Here is a 23,246-nt window from a genome sequence, read left to right as displayed (position 1 = left end):
TCCGAAAGGCTCTAGATCAGTGGTTCTCAACCTTCCTAATGCCGCGGCCCTTTCATACAGTTCCTGCGACCCGCAGGTTGAGAACCGCTGCTCTGGATGCCCCAATTTTCAGATGAAGATTCTGAGAACCCACAGAGACCCTGGCTTGTTCACAGTCCCTGCTTTGGCAGCACAGGTATTAAGTACAGTGCTCTAACCCAAGGGCTGTCTTTGTTAGGGCTCTTAGCAATGTCCCCCAGTGCGTCATCCCTTTCTGAGCAGTAAACCAGTTCTTTCTCCCCATTGTCCTTTCCTTCCAATTCTTCTGTCCTCTTGATGCCCCATTTTACAAATGAAGATACTGAGACCCAGAGAGGCCATGGCTTGTTCAAGGTCCCACAGAATCAGCTGGAAGGGAGCAAGTTCCAGAAGCCCTATGTCCTGGGCCCAGGGCAAGTGCTCTTTCCACTGCCCCGCGGTGCCTCTCTGATCCTGGTCACCTCCCCTTCTCACCACTCCCACCTTCTGTCCTAGAGGCAGAGTAGAGCCAGGTGGCACATACCCTGCCCTCTGCCATCTTCATGTCCTGGACCCTTCTCTCCTCCTGACCATGTGTGTTTGCCATAACTTACTTATCGGTTTCAAAGACCAGGTGGGTGTCCCACCTCCCATACTGGTCTCACCTTCCTAAAGTCTGCCCTATGTTTCAGTTCTTTTGACAGGGTCTCTGTCCAGGCCTGTTAATTTCCATCTAGTAAGGTCTGTCATGATGCCTGGCCATAAGTGAATAAGGAGAGATGGAATGTAATAGGCATCACAGGTGGGCTTGATGTCTTATTTTGCTGCCCAGCTTTTCAGGTTGTCTTTTCTCCAACTAAGCTCCAGATGCAGGAAACATAATTTCTGTGTCTCCCTAGTCCTTGGTGAAGTTTTTGGTTGGTAGTGGATTTGAGCAATGATATTTTGGATCTTCTTGCCATTTGAATCTTGTATTCATTTAAAATATGTTTACTTATCCTGAATCCACAAAACATGGCCTGTCTTTATGGCTGCCTAATTACTCAGGCTTCATGGTACCTACCTTTTGGGAAATAAAGAAGCCAACAGGCCGTAGCAGTGAGTTTACAGATTTCCACACTTGGACACTTTGTTCCTTATTTGCAATGGCAAGATGGCATGAGTGTCCAGGGGAGACTGAGCCAAGTTAAGTGTTAAGATTGCTGTGAAAATTGCAATGGAAGCAGTACCACACCTGGGAGAGCTTGTGATAGCTAGAAGACCACTGGTGATATTTTTCTTTCAAGTTTCTCAAGATCACCAGGATGCTGCATTTTATCCTATTTGACTTCTGAAGTGATGCTGGTAACATCTATTGTTCAGATATTTCAAGGCTTGAAATCAGAGAATTGCTGATAGAAATGAGCTGGTTAAAAGGGAGGAAATGATTGTTCGGATGTTGTGAAGTAAGACAGGTTGTATGGCATTTATAACACTGGTATGTAGTTTGCTCATAAAAGAGAATGCCTAACTGAAGTTTATCTAGTGAAAATTAAACCATTAAACCCACTGAAGTGAAAACCATTGGGCATCTGCCAAGTAAAAGCATAATCACCACTTAAACGGAGCTTCAGCGGGGCTCCTCTCTGCAAATGATGGTTTCTCCTGTGGAGAAACTGCTCTCTGACTTCTGGTTTTCTCACTGTTTTCACAGAGCCTGAGCCCTTGTGAAGCCGGCAATGACAAGTCTGAATGGTCGCCATGCCGAGAAAACCATTGACATGCCAAAACCATCAGCCCCTAAAGTGCACGTGCAGAGGTCCGTGTCCCAAGATACCATCGCCATTCACTTCTCGGCATCTGGGGAGGAGGAGGAAGAGGAGGAGGAGTTCCGGGAGTACCTTGAGGAGGGGCTGGATGACCAAAGCATTGTAACAGGGCTTGAAGCCAAGGAAGACCTCTATCTTGAACCCCAGGGCAGCCATGACCCCACTGGTTCTGCTGTCTCAGCCATCCTGGCAGATGGACAGTCCATGTCCCAGGCCCCTGACATTTTGCCTGTCTCCGAGAACACTGTAAAACTGTCGGAGTCCCCTTCTCCAGCAGCACAGGTATTAAGTACAGTGCCATTGGCTCTGTCCCCAGGGTCATCTTCATCAGGGCCCTTAGCAAGCTCTCCTAGTGTATCATCCCTTTCTGAGCAGAAAACCAGTTCTTCCTCCCCATTGTCCTCGCCTTCCAAGTCTCCTGTCCTCTCGTCCAGTGCCTCATCCTCTGCCATTTCCAGCGCAAAACCTTTCATGAGCCTTGTGAAGTCCCTGTCGACTGAGGTGGAGCCAAAAGAATCCCCACACCCCCCAAGGCACAGGCACTTGATGAAGACGTTAGTCAAGTCTCTGTCCACGGACACTTCCCGGCAGGAGTCAGATACAGTGTCCTACAAGCCACCTGACTCCAAACTGAACTTACACCTGTTCAAGCAGTTCACACAGCCACGAAACACAGGTGGAGATTCCAAAACTGCACCCTCTTCCCCCCTGACTTCTCCCTCTGATACTCGCTCCTTTTTTAAAGTGCCCGAAATGGAGGCTAAAATTGAAGACACTAAACGACGCCTTTCAGAAGTCATATATGAGCCTTTTCAGCTCCTTAGTAAAATTATAGGGGAAGAAAGTGGCAGCCATAGGCCCAAAGCCTTATCTTCAAGTGCTTCAGAACTCTCCAATCTGTCTAGCTTGAACGGGCACTTGGAAAGCAATAACAACTACAGCATCAAGGAGGAAGAGGGTGACTCCGAGGGGGATGGTTATGGGAGCGATTCTAACACCCTCAGAAGTGACCCCCCAAAGACGGATGAGCCGGTGAGAGAGGTAGACCCAAAAAGTTCCCAGGGGAGCAGTCTGAAGGATTTAGGCCTGAAGACAAGCTCTCTAGTTCTTGAAAAATGTTCTTTGTCTGCCTTAGTGAGCAAAGAAGATGAAGAGTTTTGTGAACTGTATGCTGAGGACTTTGATTTGGAAATGGAGGGGGAGAGTAGAGTTGATAGGCCACCAGACATCCCTCTCAAGCCAGAGGTGCTCGGGGATGACGGTATGGCGGTTCTTGACAGTGAAGATGAGGTGGACTTGGCTGTGCAGCACACAGAATTACCAGTGAAGACCTTGGGCTTCTTTATAATGTGTGTCTATGCGTACCTCATCCTTCCGCTTCCCCACTATGCGAGTGGACTCTTCCTGGGAATTGGCATTGGATTCATGACTGCAGTTTGCATGATTTGGTTTTTTACACCACCAAGTGCTCATAAATTTCACAAGTTACATAAAAATCTGCAACCCTGGAAAACAAGGTCTCTGGATGTCAAAGAACCTGAAATACTAAAGGTAAGCCTCTCCCCAGCAGCTGGCTAGCACATGCCTTCCCTCATATACTATCCTTATTTTAGATCTACAGTTTTTTGGTTAGTTGTTTAAAGTTTTTGCACTAGCAGTGTTTTGAAGGCAGAGACTGATCTGGTAAACGTCATTTGAGCTCAGGGTTTACAGATTGACCAAGAAGTTTTTCACAGATCTCTATGGCTCTGGAGTGTAGGGTTTACATCCTGTTCCTATTTTGGTCTGTCTCTAAACTTGCCAGGGATTTGCTGCTTGCTAAGGGTTTGTTATTTCTGAGTATGTTGGGGTTAAATATTCTTGAGACCCTGAAGAAGGGCTAAATACTCCTGGAATTGCAAGAGGAAAGGAAGGAGGAAGAGAAAGCACATTGTCAGGGGCTGGCCCTGCTGGAGCTTCTCCTTCCTCTGCATGGTGGGGACGTAGGTTAGAGAAAGAGACGTCACCTTTCGTTGTGTGTCAGATGTCAGGCTCTGGGCCGCCTCAGCAGTGCCTGGGACATTTCATCAGCATGCAGGAAGGAAATATTAGAACTTCTGTTTGTATTTGTGCATATTTAAAAAATTTCTTGTCATTGTATATGTTTCATATTATACATGATATAAAAGTATAGTAGACAACATAAAAGTAGCTTAAATAGTTTGTAGGTCATACATACACGTGTTCATATACAATCTTCCTTCAGTATTGATGGGAGATTGGGTCCAGGACCCCCAAGGATACCAAAGTCTGTGGATGTTCAGATGCCTGATATAAAATGGTGTAGTGTTTGCATATAACCTACACACCCTATTGTATACTCTAAATCAGTGGTCCCCAACCTTTTGGGCACCAGGGACCGGTTTCATGGAAGGCAGTTTTTCCATGGCCAGGAGTGGGAGTGGGAACGTGGTTTTAAGATAATTCAAGCACGTTACCTTGTCGCCTGAGATCATCAGGCATTAGATTCTCATAAGGAATGAGCAACCTAACTCCCTCGCATGTACAGTTTACAGTAGGGTTAGCACTCCTGTGGGAATCCAATGCTGCTGCTGATCTGAGAGGAGGCAAAGCTCAGGCAATGATGTGAGCAGTGATCAAGAGCTGTAAACACAAATGAAGCTTTGCTTTCTTGCCTGACACTCACTCCTGCTGTGTGGCCTGGTTCCTATCAGGTCACGAACCAATACTGGCATTGGGGATTACAGATTGACAGCTCTAAATCATCTCCAGATTATGTATGGTACCTAGTACAATATAAATGCTATATAAATGGTTGTTATGCTGTATTTTTAAAATTTGTACTATTTTAAAAATAGTCTCACTATGTCGCCATCGCTAAGAGTGCTGTGGCGTCACAGCTCACAGCAACTTCAAACTGTTGGGCTTAAGCGATTCTCTTGCCTCAACCTACCCACTACAGGTGCCCACCACAACACCTGGTTTTTTTTTTTGTTGTAGTTGTCATTGTTGTTTAGCAGGCCCGGGCCTGGTTCGAACCCGACAGCCCCAGTGTATGTGGCCAGCCCCCTACCCACTAAGCTATGAGCACTGAGCCAGTTAAAAATATTTTTGATCCGTGTTTCATTGAATCTACAGATTCGCAACCCCTGGATACTGAAAGCTGACTGCAAATGTGATTACAGATAGGGCATGGAATCAGAAAAGTTTAGAGAATACTGCTTTATAAAAGTTATGTAATTCGACTTCCCAATTGCCCATAGGGGTCTGAGGCTTCCAGTTTTACACATGAGGAGACTCAGACTCTGAAAGGTGGTCATTTGTCCAGAGTCTCTTACCACTTAAGTAGTGGAGTTAGGATTTGGAGTCCTGGTGTGCCCTCTCCCTGCTTTTCCCATAATACATCTCTGCAAAAAGTTCAGGCCTGGACCTGCCCGGAGAAGCCTTTGTGTTACAGATGTACAAAAAGGAGAACTTGGTTTCCCTGGGGCAGTTTTGAACTTTAATTATTGATTTTAATCTCTAGCTTTTCCAGTTCAAAGCTTGTTAGGTTTCTCTGTTAAATTAATAGGTTTTCCTCTCCTCTGTTTAAACAAGAATCCTCTAGAAGTGGCAGTATAATCTCTCTTTATTGCAAAAAACAAGGTGAAGAACTCTTTCAGGGTCCAAAATAGTTTGTTTTTTAATTTCATAAACTCTTTCTTTGCTTAAAAGAAATACATAGTCAATATTCTAAAATACAAGAAACCAAAAGGAAAAAAAATTACTTTTTAATCATACTAGTGGATGGGAATTACAGTTAATGATTTGGTGTATATTCTAGTGTTTAATTTGAATTTCTGCACATATGAGTATATACATCACATGCATACTCACCCACTCTTTGTTTTGATTTAATGGAATCATATTATTTTGTGGTCTGACCTTTTTTCTTTCTTTCACATGGTAGTATGTTATGAGACTGTTTTGTTTTTTTTTTTGTAGAGACAGAGTCTCACTTTATAGCCCTCGGTAGAGTGCCGGGGCATCACACAGCTCATAGCAACCTCCAACTCCTGGGCTTAAGTGATTCTCTTGCCTCAGCCTCCCAAGTAGCTGGGACTACAGGTGCCTGCCACAACGCCCGGCTATTTTTTGGTTGCAGTTCAGCCGGGGCCGGGTTTGAACCCGCCACCCTTGGTATATGGGGCCAGTGCCTTACCGACTGAGCCACAGGCGCTGCCCTATGAGACTGTTTTTGTGTTTTTGAGACAGAGTCTCAACCTGTTGCCCTGGGTAAAGTGCCGTGGCATCATAGCTCATAGCAACCTCCAACTCAGGCTCAAGCGATCCTCTTGCCACAGTTTTTTCTACTTTTAGTAGACACAGGGGGTCTCGCTTTTGCTCAGGCTGGTCTCAAACTCATGAGCTCAAGTGATCCACCTGCCTTGGCCTTCCAGAGTGCTAGGATTATAGGCGTGAGCCACCTTGCCTAGCCTGAGATGATTTCTTTTTTAAAAGAAGCTGGTGTTGAGTCTTGAGGAGGTGATACACGTAAGCTTAGCATTAATATATAAAGTGGAGCAAAAGCAACTCAGTATGCATGATTTTCAAGCTTTTTTTGATAGGATGGTGTTGTGAAGTACATGCTCTCTGAGTAAGTTAGTGCTAACTTTAGCAAAGAGAAATGGTACTTATACTAGGCACTAACTGCAGTGCCTAACGACCAACTGCATCATTCATTTTAAACCAATTTGAGTATTTACTTATTAAAAAGATTTTAATTTTTTTTTTTTTTTGCAGTTTTTGGCTGAGGCTGGGTTTGAACCCACCACCTCCGGCATATGGGGCCTGCACCCTACTCCTTTGAGCCACAGCTGCCGGGAAGATTTTAATTTTATATGTGTTGCCAAAGCAAGCACGGGAAGATTTTGATTTTAATCCAGTCTATCTTTATTGTTGATCCAATCACTGCTCTATGCCAAGAGTTTACTACCTACACAGAGGATGCCAATGGAATGGGATTTTATGTTATGGGCCAGTCTGGTTGCTTTGATCTGGTCCCTAAAACAATAAGAGCAACACTATTATGCTGAACACCTCGAGCGGCCTAAGTGTCGGGTACCTTATCTCATCCAATCCTTATCACAGCCCGCTTGGTTAAGTTACGTGCCCTAGTTCACACAACTGGTGAGTGGTGGAGCCATACAGAAATAACCTTTTTCTTTTAAGGGAGGTGTTATCCCCATAGTGCCTGGGATAATTGTATTTGAATTTCCCTTGTAGAGAACAAGTACACAAGCAAATTGCCCTGGGCTGCCTCCTGAATATTCTTCCTGATTGATATTTGAACAACAGATCATTTAAAAAAAAATTCTTCTTCATTCTTAGCCTTAACTTGTTTAGAATAACTTCATAACTAATAAGAAAAAATATATTTTAGCTTGAGGTTTTTTGCTTGGTGTGCAGGGCTGTTTTTAGAAACCTGGCAAAACACAGTTCTCTAGAAGAGATATTACTGAAGATTGTCAAAGATTTCAAATGCAAATGTTCTTTGGGCTTGATTAATTTTACTGAATGGAAGATTCATAATCTTAGGAACAATTTATAAAACTATGGCATGTAAAAACATTGAGCAACATTGATATTAACTTTAGGACCCAAATATTATGATAAAAATAGTGGAATCTAACTTTGATCATCTATCTTCTGTTTTCTTAGTGAACATTGTGCTTTGTTTTAAGGAATTATAACATATTAGAATTTCTTTCTTGTCCACTGTAACGGTCCATTGTGGGTGTTGCAGGTGGGTCAGTGGCCTCCCACACATACTGGTGCAGGGGCCCAGGCTCTTGCCATCTATGGCTCTGCCCAGGGCTTAGCCAACATTTTCTTAAAGGGCCAGATAGAAAATATTTTATGCTTGTGGGCCATATAGTCTCTGTTGCAACCACACACCTCTGCACTATAGTAATAAATTAGCTATAAATAATATGTAAATAAATGTAGATAGCTGTGTTCCAATAAAACTTTATAGAAACAGTTTTCTCGCCCAGTTTTCCAGTCTTTGCTGTAGAGTCTTAGAGTTCTTTCTGCATCTAGTTCTTTGGCAGAAAGCTCAAGTGAAGAGAAGACATAGTTACTTAAATGCCTGGACCCAGAAGTGACACACATCATTTCCATTCACATTCTATTGGAGTGAACTAGTTATAATGTAACATAATCCTCTACAACAGGGATCTCAACCACTGTTTGTAATGTTGGGACCCACAGGAACTGTGTTAAAGGGTCGTGGCATTAGGAAAGTTGGGAACCACTGCTCTAAAATGTAATGGGCTCTGGGAAATCTGGTACTGACCTGGGCAACTTCTTCTCAGAAACAGCCCTACATTACAGAAAGGAGTGGCCCTCAGTCTACTTCTTATACATATGGATGAAAAAAAAAGGAGTAGCCAAATTGTGAAGGCACGGCTAGCCTTGTCTGCCTCGCCTTCACAGTACTTATCAGAGCTGTAGTTCTGTGGTTTTTGTCTGTCTTCCCTACCATGCCATAAGCTCATGAGTGAGTAGGCCATGTCCATCTTTCTCATTGTTGTATCCTCAGCATCCGCCATGTGTTAAGCATGTGATAAGTTAATTGTTGGGTGAACGAATGAGTAGATGAATGAAGAAATTAGATTCTATCAAAAAATTTAAATAGTAAGTTTGTACTGACCCTGTCATCTCCTGGTGAAGTTGCCTTTTAAAAGAAATCCCTGACATTTGCTTAAAAAAAAATTTAAGGCCAGACGCAGTGGGTCACACCTATAATCCTAGCACTCTGGGAGGCCAAGGTAGGAGGATCCTTTGAGCTTGGGCATTTGAAACCAGCCTGAGCAAGAGTTAAACCCCATCTCTACTAAAAATAGAAAATATTAGCCAAGAGATTATAACAAAGAGGTCATCGTATGGAGGTGGTCAACATAAGGAACTGGGCCTGCTGTACTGATACAGACATGTGATCCATGTCTGGTCTAAGAAAATTAGGTCGATTGAGGAAGAGATCAATGTAGGGAAGTGGTCAACTGTGGAGGTTCTACTGTAGTTGGATTTGGGGAATTAGTCAGCTGATTTGAGTTGTTTTCTCTGCTTCCAGTCCTATTCAGTTAGTTTTTATAGAGGATATGATAATGCAGTTCTCGGGGGCCAAAGGTATAACACCCTCCTGTGATCACGATCTCTAATACAGAGGCTGGAGACAGATCCTCCATGCTTTGCTCCTAAGTAGACTCATCCATGAGCCACGACCCAGTCAGGCAGGGAGCTGGGTGCTCAGGGAGCGTTTTAGGAGACCGTGTGTTTTGAACCTCTGAGCCAACCTGGGCTAGGCTAAGAGCAGGGCTCCTTTATTGGCTCCACAGACAATTCAAGGAGCACTGCGATTCTTGTTCGTGACTTCATATGATGAAGAAAGGGATAAGAAAAGTAAAGCTTTTCTGTTCTTCAATGGAGCTATTTTCTTATTCCATCCACACTGCAAACATACATATTTTAAAATGGCACTGCAGCAGTCATGGGTATGTGGGATGATAAGCTGAAAAGACCAGTTTGCAGCCAAGTTTATAGCTATTATCAAAGACTGGTGTGTGGTTGTTTAGGCCTCAGGATACATCACTGACTCCCCCTCTGAACCCATGTCAGCAGCTATACTGTCTGGAATATAAGCAGGAAGAACTCTGTCTGGCAAAATTGCTGTCACAAAATCTACAGAAGAACTCTTAGGACCTCCTCCAAAGCCCGCTTGTTCTTAGTGCTGGGTCAGCAGGAAGTGACATGTTGAATGGATGAAAGTGCATGGCCAAGACCAAAATGTGAGGAGAAGCTCACAGGACTGAGAGAGTGGTGGGCAGGGCAGGTTTGGTCAAGGCAGAGAGCCTCCTGTGTGCCACGGAGGCCCAGGCATCACAGTAGTGACTTCCCCCCCTGTGGTAGCTCTCTGGAGTTCCTAGGGGGTGTTGAGCTAGATGCCTGGGAACAAGAGAGTTTGGGCCTGGGTAGAAGGAAGCCTTTGGAGTCAGGGTTTTGGCCTTGGGCTGTTTGCAGAGCATTCTTAACCAAATTGGCCCTTCTTCCCGAAGAAAGTTTTTGTCACTTGATCAGGAATATATTTAATTCAGAGCCATTCTTTCTGGCTAACTGTTCCATATTTATTATGAAAAGCTTCCTGAAGATTTTGTAAGATTCTTGGTTTTATGTTGGAGTGTGTGACTCAGATGCAGTTTTGAATTATATTTATGAGCAAATTCTTTATCTCAGATTTATAAAACAGCGACGGAACACAGCAGTAGGATGTCAGTTTCCAGAGTGATAATCTGTCCCTATTTAAAGGATAAGTCCTGGGCGGCACCTGTGGTTCAAGGAGTAGGGCGCTGTACCCATATACCAAGGGTGGTAGTTTCAAACCCAACCCTGCCAAAAAACTGCAAAAAAAAAAAAGTCCTAGAAGTAGAAGGTTGACTAAAATTGTATTTACACTGTTGCAGAGACTAAGAGAAATGAATTTTGGAGAATCTTTTCCTTTAAATTGTATCATACTTAGATATTTAGAGGGGTAAGTTTGTAAAATAATTAGGTTCCTTGAATACAAGCTTTGGTTTTGATATATAAAAGAATAATTTTAGGGCTTATATATAAAAGAATAATTTTGGCGCCCTGCTCACTGAACTCAGTGAGCAGGGCACCAGTCCCACATGCCGAGGGTGGCGGGTTCAAACCCAGCCCCGGCCAAACTGCAACAAAAAAATAGCCGGGCGTTGTGGCGGGCGCCTGTAGTCCCAGCTGCTGGGGAGGCTGAGGCAAGAGAATCGCGTAAACGCAAGAGTTAGAGGTTGCTGTGAGCCGTGTGACACCACGGCACTCTACCCCAGGGCGGTACAGTGAGACTGTCTCTACAAAAAAAAAAAAGAATAATTTTATAGGGAAGGGTATTTTCAATTTTGGGAAGAAATTCTAACTTATAAATTTAGTCTCAATTTAATGAAATTCTTTCTTTTAAGAAGTTAGAGTGAGAAAGTCTTTAGGAGAAAACAACCTCATTACATACAGCTAAAAGCTGTCGCTTTTAGTCCGTCTCCTATAACCTCAGTATGAGTACAGAAAGCAGAAAAACAGTTCTTTCTACATTATGCTTATCTGAAAATATCCTGTGCCTGTAATGGAGTACCTGAGTTTTTACATATGGCTTTCACAAACATGGCTATTTCTCAATGGCCCTTGCTGCTGGAAAAGTTTTTCCAGGGAGGTGTTTCAATGCAGGCTGCCTTCACTTAGAAGCAAGTACCCGTGTTTTGCAGTTGGTTGGAGAGGCAACAGTGAGGAACGTGCTTCCTAAATTTCAGGAACAGTGTGCTTAAGGATATTGGGTGATCCCAGAATGACTTTCATTGAACTTTTGCTTATTAACTTTTTACTTTAGAAATTCAGATATACAGAAAAGTAGGGAGAATAGTAAAATGAAACCCCCACCATGTACCCATTATGCAGTTTCAACAATTATCAACATTTTGCCAATTTTCCACTCAACTCATTAATTTATTGCATGGCTGAACTGTAATTCTAGTCTACGTCTATATAAATACAGTTTATGGTCTCCTAAAAATGCATCCTAAATTCCAGGTAGAGGTGGGACGCAGTGGCTCACACCTGCCATCCTAGCACTCTGGGAGGCTGAGATGGGTAGATTGCCTGAGCAAGAGTGAGACCCCATCCCTAAAAATTAGCTGGGCGTTGTGGTGGGTGCCTACAGTTCCAGTTACCAGGAGGGAGGCTGAGGCAAGAGAATCACTTTGAGTCCAGGAGTTTGAGGTTGCTGTGAGCTGATGCCACAGTACTCTACCAAGGATGACAAAGTAAGACTCTGTCTCAAGAAAAAAAAATTCTAGGTAGGTATTCCAAGGCCATTCCTCTTTGGTTTTTTCCAGGTATTATCCATGGAATGAGGAAAGAGGCTATGGGCCCTATGGATCTTTAGAAGAGTAAGATTAATAACTGTGAAAAAAAATCAATGCTAGATATTCTTTCATTGCCTTATAAGGAAAGTACTGAATACATCAAAGACTGTTTTTAATTGTACAGTAATTAGCTGTTAAGAGGCAGCTGGCTGTATCCCACAGACAAGGTTGCAGGGCATGTGCATGGTTTCTGCCTCGGTGCCCAAGCTGCTGCTGTTAACTCATTGTTTCATTCTGTTGCTTCTTTCAGTGGTGTCCAAAGTGAGCTGCTGAAGACACTGTCAAGAAAATAGTAAAGTTTCTGTTATTAGCAAATAAGCCTTGCTGATATTTAACATACAGATGACCATATGACCTTAGCCCAAATCTTGGAAATTATCAGTGACACTACTTGAAATATGGGTTTATATCTTGTATCGTCAACAATGGATCTCCCTCAGAGTATGAATAGTGTGTCTTAAGTGTCAGGTCTTGAAGATAATACAAAGCTGTCATGGTGGAAACTAATGATTAGCAAAAGGCTAACCATTTAATTTTTTTCTCTGTATTTTTGTAGTTTACTTTCTTGTATTAGAACATGTATATAATTTGTAACTAAAGGTATATTTTTTGGTATATATTTAGGAAATTATAATTGATAAAGATGTATAATCCGAAAAGTTCAGGGGCTGCCAATTTATTTGCTTTATCTTAAAATTTCCACACTTGTTAATGTGATTTAATGTTTATCGTGTATTAACATAACTCATACCTTGGTTATTTCAGTGCTTTATTTGAGATCTTTTTTTTCTAATTTGTGTGCATGTTATCCCCTAATGTATTACTATCTGACATTTCATTGTAATTTAAAAAGTGTTCTATGGTGCCCCCAAAGATGGGAAAGCTGGGGATAAAGACCATTTTCCCAAAAAGAGTTTGTGACTTTAGCCTTGATTCCAGTCCTTCTGGTGTCACTACTGTGAAGGTGACCTTGAAGCAGGCAGTTGGAGGAGGTGGATAGTACTGATGCTTCCTTCCCCAATAGACTTGTTTTTAATGTTCTTCCTGGTATCTTGGAGCAGCACTTTTTCTGAATGTTGGCTATCTGCTTGAGGCTGTCATTCACAGTGTGAATGCTCTGGGGCTGTAGGTGGTCTGCTTGTCTTTCATGGATAAAATCAAATTTATATCTAAAGTTCTGTAAAGTTTATTGGATTATTCCTGCCATATTCTCAAACTCCATGATCTGTGATACCGTGCTTTAACTGATGACTCCAGTTCTAAACTGTTAACACATCAAAAAGGACTTAAGCCCGGTAAAGACAAAATCCTGCTTATGTTTTAGTTTTTGGGACAGAAGAGTAATCACCTTTTGTGTGCTTCAGAGATGATTTTCAGCAGCAGCAGGCTCAGGTCCTGGCTCTGTTCTTGTTAAGATTTATTCCTTCCCTGAGAGAGTAGGTGAAGGAATGAGGCAAAGAATCTGAATGGCAGGCAGACTCCAAAGCCAGCACAGCCATGTTAACAGCAGGTGAAACCATGCCCCTGGCACCCTGAAGATAGAGAAATTCCTGTTGCTACATCAGGCCAGAGGGCAGGCGCTTTTTCTTTCTGCTCAGTTCTACATCAAGCTGAGCAAGAGAGCAGTGGCCTTGAACTCTGACTGGCACTGTAACTGAAAGTAAGCACAGTAGTAGTTCTTCCAGACTCTATTATTTAGCAAAAGGTTAATTGTAGCTTTTAATCTTTCCAAGTATTAAATGGATGCTTTTATAGATTGTGGTTTGTATTTTCAGTCGTATATGACTTTTTAAATCCAGCGGAGAGTTGAGGAGAAACCCCTGACCTTTTACAAATGCCATCACAGGAGCAGTCTGTGGGCCAGACAGCTGCAGCCTGGCTGACTGGGTCATTGTCCTTAGTGGTATGCACTGTCTCCATCTTAACAGTTCCAGCTTCAGAGAGAAACAAGGCTTGTCTGAGTCGCTTTAGTGTGGGTTGAGAGCATCTCTTGAGTGTTTTTGCTTGAACTGTTGGAATGAGTTGCTAATTATGTACTGTATCTCTTTATGCCCAGCCCCATGTCTCCAATAAAGTTGGAAAAATACTCTTCTTGATAAGAAATTCAGGGTTAAGAGTTTTAGAATAGCCTCATGCCTGGAATGTCAGAATTTTGAGAGGCTGAAACAGGAGGATTTCTTGAGTTTAAGGTGCCAGTCTGGGCAACCTAGTGAGACCTCATCTCTACAAAAAAAAAAAAAAATTTTTTTTAATTAGCTGGGAGGCGGAGATGAGAGGCAAGTTGGGAACATCCATAGGAGCCCCAAATTCCCTTCCTCCACTTGAGCTTGGCTTTCTCCCTACCCCTGTCTTCCCACCAGCTGGTAGTCCCAGCTACTCAGGAGGCAGAGGCAGGAGGATTGCTTTAGCCTGGGATTTGGAAGTTTCAGTGAGCTGTGATTGTGCCACTGTACTTCAGCCTGGATGATAGAGTGAGACCCTGTCAAAAAAAAAAAAAAAAAATTTTAAAACAGCTGAGCAGGCTCCACGCCTGTGGCTCAAGCGGCTAAGGCGCCAGCCACCTACACCTAAGCTGGCAGGTTCGAATCCAGGGCCTGCCAAATAGCAATGACAACTGCAACCAAAAAATAGCCAGGCTTTGTGGCGGGTGCCTGTAGTCCCAGCTACTTGGGAGGCTGAAGCAAGAGAATCGCTTAAGCCCAGGAGTTGGAGGTTGCTGTGATCTGTGATGCCACGGCACTCTACCCAGGTTGACAGCTTGATGCTGTGTCTCAAAAAAAACAGTGAGGCAGTGGACAGTTGACTATATGAGAAACAGGGTGAAGGCCTCGGAGTTGCTGTGCTGTCTCAGCATCTGATAATTGACTGCTGAGATCTGGAGATTCCATGTGCAGCTTGAATCCAGAGAGTTGATCAAGTCTGGGGGGAAAATTGGCTGATTAATGGTATCACAAGATGATTAGGTGTGCACTAGCAAACTGCTTTCTGCAAGAGCAGCCTGGTCTCAGGTGGATATGGGTACCTTGGAGACACAATCGGAGAGGACTGGAGGAGAGTCCTGCCTGGCCAGCCTTTTGGCTTGAGCCTCCCTAAGGCCACTCTGCAACCTGGACACAGCTCCTGTGATCTTCTCAGCATTTCCTATCAAAGCCTGTGATGGTCTGGAAAAAGCCTTAAATAGAAGGAGGAAATCTGGGTTCAGTCACACTGCCTCTCCCTGCTCTAGATAAGTAGCTAATTCCATTTCTGTCCTAAAAAGCTTTAATATTGAATTCTTAAGATTCTTTCTGGGATTATTTTCTCATTCTGTGTTATTTTGTGCAGTTTTAACTTGGTTTTTCTCTTTGAAAAGTAACTTTCTAGCTCCTTGCTTGCTCTTGTTCCTTTGCTAATCTCTACTCCCGCAGCTAGCACTGTACATACAGGCGACGAGGGGTGCACGGGTGGTTACTCATGCTTTTCATAGATGTCCTTTAATCCTCACACCACTCTCTGAATTATTAGGCTTCATGCATGTATTCAGTCAATAGGCATTTGCTTCAACTGTGATTGACAGAGTGAACTCCATTCATATAGAGGTTGTAGCCCAGTTAAATAAACCAGGCAATTCACAGATGCAGTTATAGGAGAGTTAACAGAGGGCTGAGCCTTGGTGATCAGAATGGGAGAATGTCATCTTTGCCATGACCTGAGGGGCGATAAGGCCCTAGCCAGACTGCAGCCAGGGCTGTGGCACAGAGCTGAGCTGGGAGCCTGGCCTCAGAGACAGACACACTTGGTTTAAGTCCCAGATTTGCCAGTTTCTAGCCCCTGGGAGGAAAATCACTTCCCTTCTCTTGCCACTTTCCTCCCTGTAGGATCATAGGGAATTGGGAGAAGGTGATACTGCACCTGCAGTACCTGGATGGTAATGTGGGCTGACGTCTCAGCTAGTGTCATGAGTACTAGTGTTAGCATTAAAAAACCATGTGCTTAAAGTCTGTTGCTTTTAAGTGCAAGTAAACTGTACCTCCATAAAGTACTGTTGGTATGGAGAAAAACCATTCTGGCTTGAACAGGGAGTGTGAGGTCGTGACCAGGGAGGCCTGCAGCAGGTGAGCACAGTTGGTAACCCAGGTCTGCCAGACTCTCTGCAGTCCTGGTAAGGCAGGCAATTGCTATGTGTGTTTTGACCAGCGTCTTATCATGTAACCAGATATGGTCGAAGCAGCGTCTCACAGAGGAAAGCAAATGATTGTTCACAACAGACATGCAGTTCAAATCCCAATTTGTGGTTGTGTTTATTTGGTGACTGTAGACTTCAGCTTCTGATAGATTTCTAACATAAGGCAAGGCTGTGGTAGTTGAGGAAGGAGGAAATCTGAAGATGAAAAGGAGCAGCTGGTGGGGAGACAGGGGTAGGGAGAAAGCCAGGCTCAAATGGAGGAAGGGAATTTGGGGCCCCTCTGGGTGTTCCCAACTTGCCTCTCACCTCCGCTTCCCAGTAGCTGCAGCAGTAAGTTGGGCTTTGTGTTTTTGAACTGCAAAAGTAGGTCCTGAAACTCCCTTCTCTCCTTCACATTCCTCTGAATCAGGTGGTTCTGGAATTTCTGGAATTGGGTGAGTGGTAGAGGTGACTTGTATCTGTCAGAGCTGTGGGCAAAGGGGGATAACTGCATACTTACCTCTGAGCTGTGGTCGTGTGGGAGGGCACAGGCATTAGCCCAGCGAAAACTCTGTCGAGGCTGCCTTTCTGCTAAGGAGGTAGCTCAGGCTGCTGGATCGGGTACCAGCTTTGTGACTCAAAACTGAATCCCCAAAGCACTGTGGAAATGGTGGCCCTTGTTAATCCAGGGGCAAGGATTGTCCTAGGAACAGTAATTGAGCAGCAGTTTGTTAGAGTGGGGCAGAATAGTGACGGTCTGTCCTGAGTGTGTCTGTCTTGTGAACAAATGGGCAGATACAGTGCTCTGTATCCCAGGGTGTGCCTGTGTCTTGTCTTATTTTCTAAATCTAGAAGTCAAAGGAAAAAGCTAGAAACTTGATGTAAGTTTGTTCATAAATTGACTTTTAACTTTCGTATAGACCTATCAGATTTTAAAAAGCATTTTACCTAGATTACTTCTATTAATATTCTTGAGTTTTTAATAGTGCAGATTAGCTTTTAGAAAGGATTTCAAACCTCTACAATAGACTCTTTCATCTGGAGATGACTTAGATTACTGGCTCTCATTTATGTGAAGTGCCTAGTAAAACCGCAAGAAACCGCAGGAAACCACCAGGGACTGAGTTAGGTGCCTCTTTCCTAACTGCATGTTGCTGGAAGTGTCCCCAAGAAGAAAGAGGAAGATTTTGCCCATTCTGGCTGAGCCAAGCATCCCGGGCCAAAAGGCTTAGACCCAAGAATTGGCCCTACGCTGTCTCTAATACAACAGCAACTGCTGGCCCCATGTGGTTGTTAGGCATTTGAGGGATAGCTAGTTCCAACTGGGGTGTGCTCTAAGAGTGAAGTGTGCACTGGGTTTGAAAGACTCAGTATGAAACAAAGAATGTAAAATATCAGTAATAATTGTTGATATTGCATGTCGAAGTAATATTTTGGATATGTTGGGTTAAATAACATACCTTATTAAAATTAATTTCATCTGCTTTTTTTCTTCATATGGCTATGAGAGCATTTTAAATTACATATTTTCAGCTGGGCACAGTGGTTTACACATATAATCCTAGCACTCTGGGAGGCCGAGATGTGTGGACTGCTTGAGCGCAGGAGTTCGAGATCAGCCTGAACAAGAGTGAGACCCCGTCTCTACTAAAAATAGAAAAATTAGCAGGGTGTTGTGGAGGGCACCCATAGTTCTAGCTACTCGGGAGGCTGAGGCAGGAGGATCATTTGAGCCTAAAATCATTTGAAATTGCTGTGAGCTAGGTTGATGCCACAGCACTCCAACCTGGACAACAGCATGAGACTCTGTCTGTAAATAAATATGTATTTCTATAACTCACATTTGTGGCTCACATTATATTTCCATTGGATAGCACCTCCCTGTATAATTCTGCATTTTCTGATTTAGGAAAGACAAAATGAAAGCGATTGGAAAGTTTTTCTTGTTCAAAAATCAGATAATTGGCTCGGCGCCCATAGCTCAGTGGTTAGGGCACTGGCCACATACGCTGAAGGTGGCAGGTTCGAACTTTGTAAACAATGACAACTGCAACAAAAAAATAGCTGGGTGTTGTGGCAGGTGCCTATAGTCCCAGCTACTTGGGAGGCTGAGGCAAGAGAATTGCGTAAGCCCAAGAGTTTCAGGATGCTGTTAGCTGTGATGCCATGGCACTCTACCTAGAGCGACATAGTCTCTGTCTCAAAAAAAAAAAAAAAAAAAAAGGATAATTAACCAGTGCAATCTCAGGAGTTTTAAAAAAGAAAAATCTCCACAGCTCCTGGCAGTGACTCATTGGGAAGAGGAAGAGATCTTCTCAGCTCATGCAAAAAAAGTCTACTGAAGTGTGTAAGGCTGTATAATTGGCTCATAAATTTCACACCCTTTCTCCTATGACACAGGTATATTTGTCCATTTTTACTTCCCCTTCACACTTAGGTACTCTTTTTGTGACAAAGTTTTTCTTTTATTGTTACCCTAGTAGAGTTGCAGGATGGTGGAATAAAGACCTAATTCTTCTCTACTGTTTTGGGGGCACCCTTAGCTCAAAATCTTGTTCCTTTAAAACATCTTTGAGTCTGACCAGGCACAGTGGCTCATGCCTGTAATCCTAGTGCTCTGGGAAGCCAAGGCAGGAAGATTACTTGAAGCCAGGAGTTCGAGAGACCAGCCTGAATAAGAGGAAGACCCTGTTTCAACAAAAAAATAGAAAAATCAGCTGGGCCTGGTGGCATGAGCTTGTAGGTTCAGCTCCTCAGGAGGCTTAGGCAGGAGGATCACTTAAGCCCAGGAGTTTGAGGTTGCATTGAGCTATGATGACACTACTGCACTCTAGACTGGACAGTAGAGTGAGACCCTGCCTCAATCAGTACATCTGTCTGTATCAACGTCTGACACATTACTTGGTACATAGATTCAATGCATGGCTTAATGAAAGGACAAATAAATAAAAGAATTCTGAGGAGTTTTCATTGTCAGAGGCTTTCAGTTCAAGACTTTAGTATGAGATTGAAATACTTAACGTGAAAATGGCTGTTCCTTAAAAAGTGTGGCCATCTCAGCTCCAGCGTAGTGATCTATACCATCTCTCTGCTCATTACAAAGGCATTTATAAAAAGAGAGGAGTAGGAAGATGTCAATTAAAATTTCCTAGAGAGGGCGGCGCCTGTGGCTCAGTCGGTAAGGCGCCGGCCCCATATACCGAGGGTGGCGGGTTCAAACCCGGCCCCGGCCAAACTGCTAGCAAAAAATAGCTGGGTGTTGTGGCGGGCGCCTGTAGTCCCAGCTACTTGGGAGGCTGAGGCAAGAGAATCGCTTAAGCCCAGGAGTTGGAGGTTGCTATGAGCTGTGTGAGGCTATGGCACTCTACCGAGGGCCATAAAGTGAGACTCTGTCTCTACAAAAAAAAAAAAATTTTCCCAGAGAATTTCTTTTAAAGAGATATAGACTACTCATATTATCTGAAAAAGTACTTAGGGGCAGGCAGAGTGTTAAATGATGATTGATTAGCTATAGGTTAGCTTTAGCACAGTTTTATGTTGTGTTAGTCTTGTGTGTAATGTGTGTGTTTTGTTGTACATTTCAACATGTTTGCTCTTGTAAAGAATCAGTGTACATTTATGTCCATTTTGCAAGGGTGGAGGGAATCTGAAACACAACTTTACTCATTCGAGTTTTATATATCTTTGAATTTTGACATATTATTGATTATATTTATGATTTATTTAATGCCTAGTTTACAGTCATCTGCTTTACTATGTGGTTTCAATGAGATACGTGTTGTAGTAAGATAGAAATGGAGCGTTAGGTGGGTCCTGGAATGGTAACATCAATTAATATAGTCTGAAATTTCGAAGTTTGTTTGCAAGGAAGCTAGGATGAGTGTGTGTTTGGCTAATTAAGAAAGCTGGACTGAGTGGGGTACTCAACCCCAAGGGAAGTTAAGCAAAGAGACTTGCTCAGTCACATGAACAAAACTTTCGAGTTTCCTGATTTGCTTATAAGCTTTAAAAAAAGAAGGAACCTTTTGGGTGACACCTGTGGCTCAAAGGAGTAGGACGCAGGCCCCATATACCGGAGGTGGTAGGCTCAAACCCGGCCCCGGGGCCAAAAACTGCAAAAAAAAAAAAAAGAAGGAACCTTTTATTTAGGATAGAGGACATTCCCATTCTCCCCCCCAAATCCAGATTTTTTATTTATCAAAAATGTATCCAATTTGGGCGGCGCCTGTGGCTCAGTAAGCAGGGTGCCGGCCCCATATGCCAAGGGTGGCAAGTTCAAACCCAGCCCTGGCCAAACTGCAACAAAAAAATAGCCGGGCATTGTGGCGGGCGCCTGTAGTCCCAGCTGCTCAGGAGGCTGAGGCAGGAGAATCGCCTAAGCCCAGGAGTTGGAGGTTGCTGTGAGCTGTGTGAGGCCACGGCACTCTACCAAGGGCGATAAGGTGAGACTCTGTCTCTACAAAAAAAAAAAAAAAAAAAGTATCCAATTTATTCCTCAGTCCTGATTATCCTTCTGATGAAGCACTTATCTCGGCCACTTCTACTAGTCAATGTAGTTGACACCAGTGTTATTGTCAAGTTTGGTTTGAGTGTCCTGAATACCATAGTGCTCCTGATTTTCACACTAAATCAGATTTGTGTTTATTCTAATTTTACTAATGGGAGGTTTTCTTCATCAGGGATGGATGAATGAGATTTACAACTATGATCCAGAAACTTACCATGCGACTTTGACACATTCAGTCTTTGTTCGACTTGAAGGTGGAACCTTAAGACTTTCAAAGCCCAATAAAAATATATCCAGGAGAGCCAGCTATAATGAAACTAAGCCGGAGGTCACCTACATCAGCCAGAAAATCTATGACCTCTCGGACAGCAAGGTGAGCCCAACTAATTTTGGAAGGAGAGCTTAGGTGAATGAAAAACATTTGGAATCCTGTTCGCTTTACTGCACTTTTTTCCCCTGAAAAGGTTTTTTGGTTTTGGTTTTGCTTCCTTTTTCTTTTTCCTCTTATTTGTTTGTTTGTTTATTTATTTAAGGTTGACAAAGAATAAGCTGGATTGTTTTTGGTTCTTAACACATTGCTGACATGTCACAAGTTACCTGGTTACATGGATAGTTTCTTCATAAAATTGCTGGTCAGTAATGTGTTAAGACAGTAGAGATGCTAAGTGATTCTATATTGTAACAGCTAAGAGATTAGAAGGGAGAAAGAATAAAATAGGCTGAATTTGGGACAACTAGGAATTGAGATAGGAGAAGCAAATCAGGGAATAGCTGCTGTGTCAGCACACTGCTGACTTGCAATTTTACGCAGAAACTGTCCGTAAGTTACCAGGTAACTTATGACCAGTCAGCAACAGGTTAAATATCAGTATACTTTAAGACAGCACCTCTTATGTTTTAATATGCATACAGATCACCTGGAAGTCTTGTTAAATGCAGATTCTGATTCAGCCGCTCTCTTGGGGCCTGACTGCCAGCATTTTCATGAGCTCCCAGGTGGTACTCATGTGGCTAGTCCATGGACCACACCTTGAGGAAAGAGGGTATCTTGTACTCAGAATTTGGCTTTTCAGGTTAATTCTGGCTGGGCTAATGCCAGTGATCCTAGCACTTTAGGAGGCCAAGGCAGGAGGATCATTTGAAGCCAGGAGTTCAAGACCAGATTTGGCAACATAGCAAAACAACCATGTCTACAAAAAAAAAAAAAGTTAATTCTTTCAGTCAAAGAAAAAGCTATGTGTGGTGGTTCTAGGGTATTAACTATTGAAGGCTCTACAAATGTGAACATTATGGATATATGAAATAACTACATAAACTAAATAATGTAGAAACTCTGTATATAATATAAAAACAGATGTATATAATACTCTGTATATAAAACAGTGAGAAGTGTAAATTGTTTATTCTTCAATGCTATAGGTTCTCTGTTCTTCCTATAACCCTATAACTACATATACTCTGTATATAATATAGAAACTCTGTATATAATATAAAAACAGACGTATATAATACTCTGTATATAAAACAGAGTGAGAAATGTAAATTGTTTATTCTTCAATGCTATAGGTTCTCTGTTCTTCCTGTAACCCATCTGAATGATCTTTAGATTTCCCCCAAACGACAGAAGTACTTAAAATGATTTTTGTATAAATTTATTCTTTATTTGAGGTTGATATTCAAGGTTAACATGAGCTTGCTGTCTAGGGTGATACTTGCTTTTTTTCAGCTCAAGTTTGACCCAGAGTCATTAAACTCAGTTGATAGCCAAACTTAGTTGTTGATAATCAGCTGAATGTTATTACTGTGCTTCTGCTACCTGAAAATTATAGACATTTGTAACTCTTACAGAATTCTTCACTTGATCTTAGCCAAAAGGCCGAGAAGTGATCTCTTACAGAATTCTTAAACATCTACTTTCTGAAATGATTCTGAAGAATAACAAGTGATTTCTAAAAATTTATTCTAGTTTCTATAGTCATAAACAGGGCAGTAAATTTATTTCACATTCATCATTTTAGTCAAAAATTCTGTAAAGTTTGCATTTGTGCTATGTATAATAGTAATGCACAATGTAGCCAGTCTTTAGTATGTAAATCATCATTTATCTTTCTCTGTAGATTTATCTTGTACCTAAAAGTTTGGCTCGAAAACGAATCTGGAATAAAAAGTACCCCATTTGTATTGAGCTTGGTCGACAAGATGACTTTATGTCTAAGGCTCAGACTGATGAGACTTTGGAAGAGAAGCTACCAGCTGAGGGAAGCGAGGACCCTAAGAAGCCACCCCATTCTCAAGAGGGAACAAGATCTGGCCAGCGAGATCAGATACTCTATCTCTTTGGGAGAACTGGCCGAGAAAAAGAGGAATGGTTTAGGAGCTTTATTCTGGCATCTAAGCTGAAGTCAGAAATCAAGAAGCCACCTGGTGTCTCTGGAAGTAAACCAGGTAATGACATTTGTGCTAAATGCTTATGCGTTTTTAAAGGGCCTTTAAGGGGAATAGAGAAAGAATCCCAAGCGGGAAGGAAGGAAGCCCATCCTAGATTAATTACCATCTGCCTTCTACAATGTTCTCATGACTCATTTACCTTTTGGGGTGATCACTGCAACCCTTTGTACCAAATCATTTAACCAATGGTGGATCCCTTTGCAGGTATATGTTTATTAGCTTCTGTTGGTTCCCTAGGATTATGTTTTACTTTTATATAACGAGATGACCCCAAGAGAAGCAGCAACAGAAGGACCACAGTGCTGAGAAGGCAGGTGAGTCAGGGAGGTACTTCAAGCTGGCACTCTTGACTTCCTGACCCTACACCAGGTCCT

The 23,246-nt window shown here is 42.7% G+C and overlaps 1 protein-coding gene across 4 annotated transcripts in view; it reads left to right on the top strand.

Annotated features, from left to right (window-relative positions):
* The window catches only part of TEX2 (testis expressed 2), a 118,869-nt gene that overhangs the window by 50,041 nt on the left and 45,582 nt on the right, over positions 1-23,246 (top strand). For all 4 annotated transcript variants that reach the window (XM_053567669.1, XM_053567666.1, XM_053567667.1 and 1 more), the window contains exons 2-4: positions 1,691-3,356; positions 20,597-20,797; positions 22,542-22,869. In XM_053567669.1, coding sequence (XP_053423644.1) covers positions 1,716-3,356; positions 20,597-20,797; positions 22,542-22,869 — 2,170 coding nt within the window. In that variant the 5' untranslated portion in view covers positions 1,691-1,715. The remainder of the gene's footprint in view (positions 1-1,690; positions 3,357-20,596; positions 20,798-22,541; positions 22,870-23,246) is intronic.

The sequence above is a fragment of the Nycticebus coucang genome, chromosome 18 (genome assembly GCF_027406575.1).
Source record: "Nycticebus coucang isolate mNycCou1 chromosome 18, mNycCou1.pri, whole genome shotgun sequence".
NCBI classification, from domain to species: Eukaryota; Metazoa; Chordata; class Mammalia; order Primates; family Lorisidae; genus Nycticebus; species Nycticebus coucang.
Note: the sequence above shows the minus strand (reverse complement) of the source record. Positions and strands in the feature narration are given on the sequence as shown.